Raw genomic sequence first — 11,619 nt, 5'->3', positions numbered from 1 at the left:
CCCGGCGCGGGGCGAGCCGGGAGCCGCAGTCCGGCCGCGCCTACAGCTCCCGGCGGCCCCCGGCCCCTCACGCCACGGGCCCGCCGCCAATCGCGGCCCCGCCGCCTCCCTTCGGCAGCGGGGCGCGGGCTGAGGGGGCCACCCGCGGCTCTGGCACCCTCGCTGTGCAACCCGGTGGGCATCTGTGCGGCTCACGGGGTACGGGGCACACGAACGCTCCCTGTCGCTCAGTAATTTATTGAGCTTCCTCCTCAATAAAGCCGGAAGGTGCAATTTATTTTTGTTTCCCCTCGCTGCGGCTGAAGTGTTTTGGAAATGGCTCCTTTCGTTTTGCTGGTGTCTGGACTCCTCCAATAACTGCACAAGTAGCGTCAGTGCTCGGGAAGCTTTTCCTCACCCAGTACAAACATGGGCTGATATTTAATTGCACAATCACAGAATCAATTAGATTGGAAAACCCCTCAGAGATCATCTAGTCCAACCTATGACCCAACAGCACCTTGTCAACCAGACCAGAGCACTGAGTGCCATGTCCAAGACCTCCAGGGATGGGCACTCCACCACCTCCCTGGGCAGCCCCTTCCAATGCCTGACCACTCTTTTGGTGAAGAAATTCTTCCTGCTGTCCAACCTGAACCTCCCCTGGCACATCTTGAGGCCGTTTCCTCTTGTCCTGTCCCTTGTTCCCTGGGAGCAGAGCCTGACCCCCACCTGGCTCCAATGTCCCATCAGGGAGTTGCAGAGAGTGAGAAAGTCCCCCCTGAGCCTCTTTTTGTCCAGGCTGAGCCCCCCCAGCTCCCTCAGCTGCTCCTCCTATCCCTGAATCTCCAGACCCTTCCTCAGCTCCATTCCTTTCTCTGGACATGCTCCAGCACCTCAGTGCCCTCCCTAAACTGAGGGGCCCAGAACTGGACACAGCACTTTCAGTGCCTCAGCGTTACCCATTACAGAGGGACTATCCCTGCCCTGGTCCTGTTGGCCGCACCATTCCTTATACAGGCCAGGAGGCCATTGGCTTTCTTGCCCACCTGGGTACACACCAGCTCACATTCAGTACGTGGGTGTATGAGTACACTCAGTATCTGTCTTGTCCCATACAAGGGTTACGGAGTCTCTCCTGACTGTCTGCAGCTGGAGGGAAGCCCACTGATGGTGGCAGGACATGCTGAGATCTCCAACCTACTCCTCACAACTCCAGGGTTTCCAGCAAGAACTCATAACAGAGCAACCAGCTGGTTTCTCCTCTGTCCTGTGTGATAAAGTGCCGTGTAATTCTAGATCAATTACTGTGACCTTAGAGGGATCTAAAAGCTTTGATCTGGGAGGAGGATTTGGGCATAAGCTCGGTCTTGGAAGCTGAAATTTCCTGAAGGATCTGCAGTTTTGCTTTGGCAAAAGTTTCTATTGAAATAACCCCTCACAAACCAAGGAAAGACTAAATCCTCAGCTTTCTGGGTTTGGGGTTTACTCATGAACCCGTTGTGTAGAAACAGGAACCTTGTCTCTTCATCCTCTGTTCCCCCGCTGCCCCTAAACAAGTACAAAAGAACCCTTTAACCCCATACAAAGTGACCTTTGCTTAGCCCTGGTCACTGCCTTCATTCAGGAAAGGATTTTGGATGTCAGATCCCAGAAGAGGATGGTGTTCACATAGCACTCTATTACTGGGAAAGCTTTCAGGTGTAGACCTGTCCTCAGTGCCAGCAGAGCTTTGCTCCCCCCACTGACCACCAGCCCAGGCACCTCATTTTGTGATTCTGTGTCTGCTTTGAGTACTGGTATTTTGTTGGTATTTTTATTGTCTGTCATTCTAAAACCTCCCATGTAAGGATTTAGTCTTCATTTCAATCCAGAATCTTGCATTAAAAAAGCCGAAATTCTCATGTGGAGGCCCTCTCCCATTAATCATGTTTCCTTTCTGAAATGTCTGTATTTGGAAAACTTACTCTAAAGGCTTCTTAGTGTTTGTTTCTTGTCCTTTAAAGGAAGTTCAGAGTGTATCAGCAAGGCTGCAGAACTTTTCTCTTTCTGTAAGCTACATGTAATTGTGGAAATTCCAGCATGTTCTTCATAAAGTGAGGAAACTTTGATGTGGTTTTGTGGTTTTTCACTGCAAAGTAGTTTCTTACTGAAATTCTAAACGCAAACATTTACATACGTGTTAGGGAATAGAAGAATTTAGCTGCTACCTGGAAGTTAACTCGTGCCCGCTCATAAATATACACTGTGATTGGAAAAGAGAGTCTTTAATTTCCTGTCTGTCACCAGACTGCGCAGCGTGGAATGTTTGGTGTAAAATGAGCCATCCGGTGTCTCGCAGACATCTCTGGTGGGGTTGGGGAAAACAGATCTGCAGGGAGATTTTTTCATTACCTTAATTCTGAGGCAATTTTTTCCAGCTCCCACACTCTGACTGTGTTTCCTACACACCTTCTAACTCTAGAGGAAATGAAATACCATCCCTGGGAAGTGCTCGTAATAAATATATACATGCAACACAGAAAAACAAGGAAAAACCTAGTGTACAGCCTGACAGCTGTCCAATTCCTGCTGTCTAGAAACAGACAGAAGGTTCCTGACCCAGCCTTTCACTGAGGAAATTATAATCTCCTTTTCCAGCAATGCAGATTCATTGAATGCTTTCCTAAGCTCTGACTTTGGTCAGGGACAAAAATACATATTTCGTGACTAAGTTTTGAAAGCAAGTTCTGAATTTGAATACACTGGATACGCACTTGACACTATTTTATCTAGCAAACCCTCTTAATTCATCTACCCATGTGAAAATATGGGCATAAATATAGGGCTCTGTGATAATTAATGAACTGAGGGCTGTTCAATTTAAAAACAAGATCAGCAAATCTGTAGGTTCGGTTTCTTCACAAGAAGCTGCAGTGTTGTATCTGAACAGCACAGCTAATACAGAACATGTGAAAAAAAACCAAGCTGTGATCAACACCCAGCTATCTTTAGTAGAGGTTTAGCTCAAACTGGAAACTTAACACAGGCATGAAAGAGGCTCAGAACATTCCTTACTTTGCAGGTCGATTGATTTATAGGTTATGAGCACTTTGGATTGGATTATTTGTATGTCAGTCAGCATGTGCCCCTATGAATAAATCAATCTCAAGGTGAATGTATGATTTGCTATATAAATATAAATGCATAAATATATATATGTATATATATATACACTTATATAACCAATTCCAAGCAGTAGTTATTAACTACTGTCCTAAAGTACTACCCAGTGTCTGTGGGGAATGACACCACATCAGAGTATTCTTTATGAATGATATACCTAAAGGTGAGGAATATTTTTTAACCAGTATTACTTACAAAAGATGTTTTGGGGCAAAACATTTGTTGCTATATAAGAATCTCATTTATTTATTGGTGTGACCAATTTAATCTATGTCTTCATGCTCTAAACCATACTTTGGTATTTACCTCAACATAGTAAATTAAAAAAAAATATTAAAAACCCCCATCCCCCAACAGTTCAATGAGTGCTTTACCAGGAGAAACTAGGGTAGGTTAAGAGGTGCAAAATGTGCTGGTGTATAATTAAGGAAATCTAAGCTCCTTTATAGTAACTGCCTGTTGTGCATGCTCTTATCGCATGCTAGGTGAAAGCATGATATTATCTCGCGTGCTGCAAAGTCCCCACCTAAATTACCTTGTGGTATTTGGTTCCTATAACCTTGCTCTGCAAGCAAAGTGTCTAAGGTGGGGCTGAAGCATTTGCTTGTTGTGGTTTAACCCCAGCCAGGAGCCAGGCCTCACACAGCCACTTACTCAGTGCCCCAGCAGCAGGTCAGGGAGAGAGTCAGAAGGTAAAAGCTGGAAAATTCATGGGTTGGGATAAGGACAGTTTAATAGGGAAAGTAAAAGGTGTGCATGCATGCATAGCAAAACAAGGAATTAATTCCCATGGGTGGACAAGTGTTCAGCTATCCCCAGGGGAACAGGGTTCCATCATGTGCACAGGGTTAAATGCTGCTGGTGGAAGATTAGCTGGAAGACTGGACCACTGAAAATGTAATGGACTGATTCCATGTGAGTTTTGAGCTATTTTCTGAGCCCTCACTTCCCTGCTTTCCTCCCTTCCACACACCTCTGAGGTAGGATGTGTACTTTTCCTCCCCAGGTAAGACACAGCAGTTGTAAGAGGTTATTTTTACAGCAAAGGAGTGATCCTTGTGCCGTGGGGACAAGCCTCACAGACAGTCGGAGAAGGCAGTGCCATCCCCAGACTACCTTGAGCATTCCTGTACTTTGAAAGCACAGAAGCCTTGGGAAAGGAGAAGGTCAAGAGATCACGTAGGAACAAGATACAAAGCTATGCAAGTCTCGCAGCAGCTTCTGTTCCTCCTGCTTGTGAGACCACGGGGTGTCCCCCTGCGTCATGGTGTAAGTTTAAGCTTCCTCATACTAATAAGTACTGCTTGTACTGTGTGTGTGCTCCGTTCAGTGCCCGAGGAGTTTCTTGCTGCCTGCAGGGGTCTCTGAGGGTGAATGTGCTCAGAGGAACAGCTGTTTTCTTCATAGGCTGCAGGGTGTGCACCTCGGAGTAGAGCCCTGCTGGATAATAAACTGCAGGCACACAGTGTGTGAGGAAACAGCAGCAGAATTGGGGTAGAAGTAGCAGAATCAGTTGTTATTCCATAAGCTGCTAGCACAGAAGTAATGGTACCATCAACAGCAGCCTGGTGACACTGCCATCAGGCCATTGTCCTGAGGTTGCCATAGTGCATAGGCATAAGCTATCCCATATGCCAGCACGTATAGCCATTGTCCTGCTGCCCAGGGATGGTGCTGATGAAGTCAGACACCCTCAGATCCCACACACACCCTCCTGGGGCTCAGCAGGGTCATCCTCCCTGCTGCCGGTTCATGCATTTTCCTGGGGCAAACCTCAGGCTCCTGGGCACAGTGACCCCATGCCATGTGTCCCCACAAGGTGGGACTCCTGTCCTCAGGGGTGAGCAATGCTAGGAAGTCGATAGCACAGGATCAATTAAACCTGAGGAGTTATTATTTAAAACTCCATGTGTCGTGCACACGTGCTCCTGGGAAGATGACTTTGGACTTGTCCAATTTGAACTATTCCCATGTGTTCTCTCACTGGATCCTGTGAAGAGCTTAGCACCTGCCTTTCCAGGTCTCCTCACAGGAAGATGCATGAGGTCACCCTGCAGCCTCCCTCTCTCCATAGATACACCAGAGGAGTTTATACTGGACATCAGGACACGGTTATTTATGGAGAGGGTGGCCAAACCCTGGAACAGGCTTCCTGGAGAGGCGGTCATGCACCAGACCTAGCAGGGTGTGTGAGGCATTTGGAGAACGCCCTCAACAACGGGCTGTGACTCGGTCAGCCCCGAGTCGCTCAGGCAGTGGAACCAGATGGTTGTTGTGGGTCCCTTTCCACTGAAACATCCCATCCCGTCGCATCCCATCCCATCCCATCCCCTGACACGGGCTGGCGGAGCGGCACACGCCGCCCTCCGGCACCACCTGGTGGCGGATCCCGTTCACCTCAGCTGTCCCCGAAAGCTGCAGGGCCACATCCTGGAAAACATCCCGGAAAACACCCTGGCTCAGCGCACACACAGAACGATACCGGACTGGCCACCCGGTGATCCAGTCTCACATTTCGCTTAAGCCGAAGGCATCGGGAGCACCTTGGGCTTGGCAAAACTAAGCCAACCCCGCCCGTCCGGCCCAGCCCACTGAACTGCGAGGCTGCCTGGTGTGGGCAGGAGAAGAAATCGGGATGTCACGGAGACCTCAAGTGACAGCACTCCAGAGAACAATGCAAACCCCACAAGCAACCACCCTGCAAACAGAAATGCCATCTGACTATCCTCTGCCGACTAGAAAAAACAAAGGAACACGGGATAGACGAGTTTCCCAGCATTGTTTGCTAAAAGGCGGTACCTGGGGCACTGCAGGCAGAAGTACAAACAGGAGCATTGTATCCCGAGGCTGTAGTTGCCCGAGTGCGTCCTGAGGGACCCACGTGTCGCAGAGCCACAAGCAATATCTGTTGTGCAAACCAGTGCAGCCGCTACCCAGAAATTTTTGAACGCTTCCCTGCTAGCTTTTTTAGTGGGCTCAGCTGGGTTTGCTTTAGGTGAAAATGCTACCATCTGCTACAATTACGTAATTAACCTTCATAGTTCAGACTTAATGACGCTCATTAGGGTTGAGTGTTTTTATTGGCTGAGTGCTGTCACCAGCTTTGCATGGAATTGCAAAGGCAACTCTTAAGGGCCATAGTTTGAAGCATAATTAGCAATCTGTGAGTGTTACACAGGGGCATGGGTGAGGGAAAGCAGAGGACTAGGTGGGAGCTTCATTTTATTCCGTGCTAAGGCTGGAATGCAATGAACAGCAGAGGTCTGTCACATCTGGGTCACTAATAATAATAATAATCAGCTACAGGAGTGTGGCAGCAAATTTGGAATATATGTGTCAGGACATCACAGGATCCCTGTCATCCACTGTTGGCTGTGTGACTTCCATTTCCTCAGCCAACCCTTCGAGTCCAATTCACAAAATTTCTTCATTTATTCTAACATTAGTTAATGAGTGTATTTTTGCTGCAGGTCTTTCTCAAGCAGTTAAAAAAAAAAGTAGCAAATAAAGTATTTAATTTAAGAAAAATGACCAGGATAAAAAAACGTGTGGCTTAATTCATCTGTGCCTGTAAGACTCCTGAAAGATTAGACTGATATGCCATAAAAATAAGTAACCACTGTTCATGCCACCTTTAACTACAGCCATTCTCTGACTTGATTTGCCCAACAGGAATGTCTGTAGCTCCTCACATACTCTTAAAGGTTGGATTCATCACCTCAAATACACATAGAAATAATCTGCATCACAAGGCGTTACAATCTTCCATAACCCAACAATTTATTTAAACTTACATCACAATGAGAATCTAATAATAAAATACATCAGGTCACACCAGTCTGCATTGCCATTTTTTAAGGGTAAGCATCTTTCTTCACTTTATATTAAAACTTTACAGAGGTAAAAACTACTGCGTAGTACCCGCAGTTCTTGAAATCTGTTGTAACATTAGGCAGGTTACAGAGGAACTTTCAGAGCTAATTACACTCCAGTTAACCTCACATATTTGGCACATCTGAATGCTTTTTATTTTCTTCTTAACATAAAATAATTCTATAGCAAGTCAGAGAATCATGGACATAAAGCATCACTATCCAATGGCAAGTGCTGCCTAAAAGCATACAAAAATTGCATCATTTGGTTACAAAATAGATAATTCTTAGTTCTTTATCCCAACTCTTAACATTGAAGTGCCGTGACAGAAAAGGGCCAGGAACAGGGCCGGCCTTGCTGAGTTGTTGCTGGTCCCTTTGCTGCAAGGCTTTAAGTAAATCCCAGAGTGATGTGTTAACAAGATGTTGATGGCTTTTGCCTTGCCAGGTCATTCCTTTCAAAGCACCCTCCAGCAGGTTCGAGGCCACCAGTAAATGTCACCCTCCTTCTCACACGTGTTGCTGCTGCAGGGACAAAGTGAACATAGGTTTGGGCAGTGCTCAAGAGGGGTTGTTTCTGCAGGCCTTGGCAGTCCGGTGGCTACAAACTGAAGAGCTAGGTCAGCCACTGCTCAGTCTGGATTTCCTCTGCCTGGCACCACAGTAGCTCTTTCTTTAGAATGTTTTAAGCAGGAATGAAACATTAATGGTAGTGGTGTGCCTGGCACATATTTTCACAAGTGTTTGCAGTTACTCTGCATAAATTTTTAAAACCTGTAGGTTGTGGGTTTAGGTGATTTTTGCTGTACACCACAGACACCAGCTGCTATGAGCTTCTTATTATATTAAAAATAAATAGCAGCCCACACCACAATACTTGTAATCAGGGTTAGTTTTCCTCTGGCTCTTGAGCTGTACTGTATCAATCAGAGTTTGGCACATTAAGTAGTGATTATGTTTCACCGACTGCCAGCTCCATGTACTGATATTTATTTTGGGAGATGGCTATTGCATTGGTTATGTCCCTTCTGCTCATGTTGCTTATAGCAAAGCAATATGAATGAACTGCTGCAGTTAAGGAGAGACTGACATAGCAAAAGAATAAGCATGTTAGAGCTCTCTGGCTGTATAATAGCTAGATGATCTCTGTGCTTTAATGGGAAATAAACATTTGTATTTGTCATGGCAGAGTTGCATTCTGTGCACCTTTCCTAAGCCCAAATCAAAAACAAAGCCCATTTTCTTGATTCAACTTTCCTACTCCTCCTTTGCTGAAGCCCCTAATCTGAAATCCGTTTAGTGGGACCAGGGAGCATTCCTAGAAGGACCTTATGGCTGCTAAGCATCTCTGCTCAGAGTCTCTCTCTTGGAGAAAGAAATTGAAGAAAGGACCATAATACTTGCTGTATTAGGGAAAGAAAGAAATTACACAGATAATGGAACAGTTGTTGGTGAGGATGTTTGAAACTTACAGTAAGAGAAATTTCAAGGTATCCATGATGCTCTCTGCACATATATACTGACCCTGAAAGGCAGCCCTGACAAAAACCCTTCAAAAACCAAGCTCACTCCCAGAGTCAATTTTTGCCTCACATCCGCAGTGAGAATTTATCCCTGCGTTGACTTCCATTTCCTAGTCAGCAGTTGGTCTGAACACAGCTCAGTTGAAGGGGGGTCCTTCGGGAGACAGGAGTGCAGGACACGGAGCAGTGCAGAGGGAGGAGCTCTGGCTGAGCCGGTCGGTCCGTGCTGGATGGAGCTGTGGCACCTCTCCTTGTGCAGAGCAGAGGACGCTGCTAAGGCGGACAGATGTCGGCTGGATACCTTCACATGGACATAGTGCAACTTCTGCTCGTTTAAAAAGCTGTGGGAAAGCAGCCATCTGCTCAGTGCCAGAGTGTGGATGAACAGCAGCTACAGCCCAGCTCACACCCATGGCTCAAGTGACAGCGGGAGTAAAAGCTGATATGCTGCAGGTGTGTTTCTGGCACCTGCAGTATTTTCATGCTCTTTACAACCTTTGCAATTTAAAGTGTCAAGGTGTGACAAACTATGTAGCAGTGCATTCCTTATATTTCATATACAAAAAAGGGCTCAAGGCTGGGAGCAAGAAGGCACAAACTTGGGAAATAACATAGCTGAGGAGTTTACACAAAAGTACTGTGTCATTTATTAGGCATCACTTAGCACTTATTTTCACATTTTGCCCCCAAATTACCCAAAGCAACATAAATTTCCCCCACTTCCTTTTCCCTTCGCACCCTTCTTTTGGATAAAGCTGCCTGTGCTCTATAGATACAGTTGCTCAAGAATATAACGTGAACACAGATAAATACAACATACACAGCAAAAAAATGTATTATAGTACTACAATAGTCAAATAATGTAATTAGCCTCCAGCTACGGCAGTGCCTGTGTGCTCTGGGGAACAAGTTCACGAACAGCAAGCGGGGCCACTGTACAGGAGCAAACCAAGGTTGGCAGTGTTGGGCAGAGCAAGGGGCTGAGGGGAGGCTCTCCGGGTGCCAGAGCAGGCAGATGGCTGCAGTTGGTCTCAGGGATCCACTTGCTTGGGAGACCCAACCAGGAGATTTCTTCAGCCCGTGTCAGTTCGGCGGTGGGTCCTTGGAATACCTTTATGTTTGTTCATTGTGCATACATATAAAGTCACCCCACACTCCTCCTGTTAGGCTATGTTTTCTTTATATATATATATATATTTATTTTTTTTTACCTTTTAACTTTTGAAATTTTTTTTCTTACAACTGTTAAAAAAGTTTCATGGTAAAAATAGCTCACTATATGATACATATACCCAAAGTGGTGCGATACTTTATATAATAAAAGATGAAAATAGTCACTTTCCATAATAAAAATAAGTTCTATTTTTTGCTTATTTTACAATATACTTAATAATTCTTTTCTTCTTCTTCACTCTGCAAGTAAATAGGTCCCGTTTTGATAGCGCTTCTGAGTCGATTAAAGTGGCAGGAGACTGGAGAATGGCTTTATAAGCATTTTGAGCAGCCGCATTCCACGTGCCTCTCCAGTTCTTCTGTGAAGGTGGAGCCATCCACGCACTGGAAGAAGTATTTCCGCCGTTTGCTCCGGAGAGGGATGCAGCACTGCCCGCTCCCACAGCTGCCACGGCATTCCAGGCGGGGCACTTTGGTGGCAGTGGCACAGGACGTGTAGCCCTGCTGCTTCCTGACTACTTCTCGAATGATGTCTCCTTGGCAGAGATTCTCTGGGGAGACAACAGAGATGTAAAGTAAAAAAAAAAAGAAAAAAGTGGTAACTATTTTGCCAGATATTCCCCAAAACATCAGCAAACAGCCCTGTACTCGTAATGTGATTCAAAAACAGATGGCATGAGAAGGACCCTAATCTTTTACTGCTTTGTACCTGCCATCAAAACAGAGCTTGTGTTCCACAAATGTGTAATATCCAGTGCGAGGCCGAGGCCAACAGGCCTGCTGGCTTTGATCAGCAGTTCTGGAAATGCCTTAATGAATGCTGAGTGTTGAATCCTGGCAAAGTAGGAATTAGTTTTACCGTGTCTGCTTCTCAGGAGCAAGGGTCAGCCTGCTCTGCCGGACACTGGTGGTCTGGGGATACCCAAAAATGTCTGTGCTGTTCTGCAGTCACTGTGCATCAGCCAGACACACTTTGGTGAGGCTGTACATGTCCATAAATTGAAAAATCTGTGGTTCATTCACAGGAAAGGCACAACCTAAATAAAAATAATATAAGCCAGCTCCTTCCTTCTGTACAGTAACAAAAATAAGACAGAAGGGATGAGGTTGAAACTCAGCAAGTTACCAGAGAGTCTTTTCAGGGCAGGGCAAAAGATCTGCCCTAGTGGAAAGTCCAGCATGATCTGTGGGATTCCCCAGGGAACCTGCTCAGCTGCATCCAAGGGAGCAAGCCGAGAATCTTTCCTGCCACTTCAGGTGAGCAGCACCTCGTTGGTATGCAGGATACCTCCTTTCCCAGCACTGCAAGTAACTGATCCCTGCTTGCTGAGGGTAAACCTCACAACAACCTCTCCTTTACACATCCCACCAGAATCCCAGGAGCTGCAAACCTTGAGGATTCAGGAGACAGAGAATAAAACCCTTCACTGCACACGTCCTCCTTTCCATATGATTGGATAGTAGCCACCTAGTGCTGTGCGGTTCTTTTCTCCTCCCTGTATTGCTCTGCAGAGACTGGCTTAGCTTCATCTTCTGCTATTTACCATTTACTCCCAATACAAGTCCCATGGAAGAGAGGTATAAACAGAGGTGTAAAGCAGGAATGCAGCAGAGCAGCAGCCCAGGCCCTGTGCCCAGTCCTACCTCTGTCACAGAGCTCTCCGCTGTAGTTGGGGTCGCATTCGCAGAAGGGCTCCCCGTGCTCTGAAACTTTACACTGCCCGTGGTTGCATTTCAAAGTCCTGCAGGGATTTGAGGAATTGTTCTTCTTGTCACAGTACATGCCCGTGTAGCCCTCCATGCACTTACAGGTGTAAGCAACGTTGGCTGCCACGCACTTACCATGCAGACACCTGGAGAGAGAGAAGCATTCAGAGCTGGCCCGTGTTAGACGGGAACGTTCCTTT

At 46.3% G+C, this 11,619-nt stretch overlaps 1 protein-coding gene across 2 annotated transcripts in view; it reads right to left on the bottom strand.

Annotated features, from left to right (window-relative positions):
• Window positions 1–6,899: 6,899 nt before the first annotated feature.
• SLIT3 (slit guidance ligand 3) overlaps window positions 6,900–11,619 on the bottom strand; it is a 479,718-nt gene continuing 474,998 nt past the window's right edge. For both annotated transcript variants that reach the window (XM_027682483.1, XM_027682484.1), the window contains 2 exons: window positions 11,357–11,565; window positions 6,900–10,263 (listed from right to left, as the gene is read on the bottom strand). In XM_027682483.1, coding sequence (XP_027538284.1) covers window positions 10,025–10,263; window positions 11,357–11,565 — 448 coding nt within the window. In that variant the 3' untranslated portion in view covers window positions 6,900–10,024. The remainder of the gene's footprint in view (window positions 10,264–11,356; window positions 11,566–11,619) is intronic.

Source organism: Neopelma chrysocephalum, unplaced genomic scaffold, assembly GCF_003984885.1.
Source record: "Neopelma chrysocephalum unplaced genomic scaffold, ASM398488v2 Primary Assembly neopelma1_63, whole genome shotgun sequence".
NCBI classification, from domain to species: Eukaryota; Metazoa; Chordata; class Aves; order Passeriformes; family Pipridae; genus Neopelma; species Neopelma chrysocephalum.
This window is presented reverse-complemented; position numbering and strand designations above follow the sequence as displayed.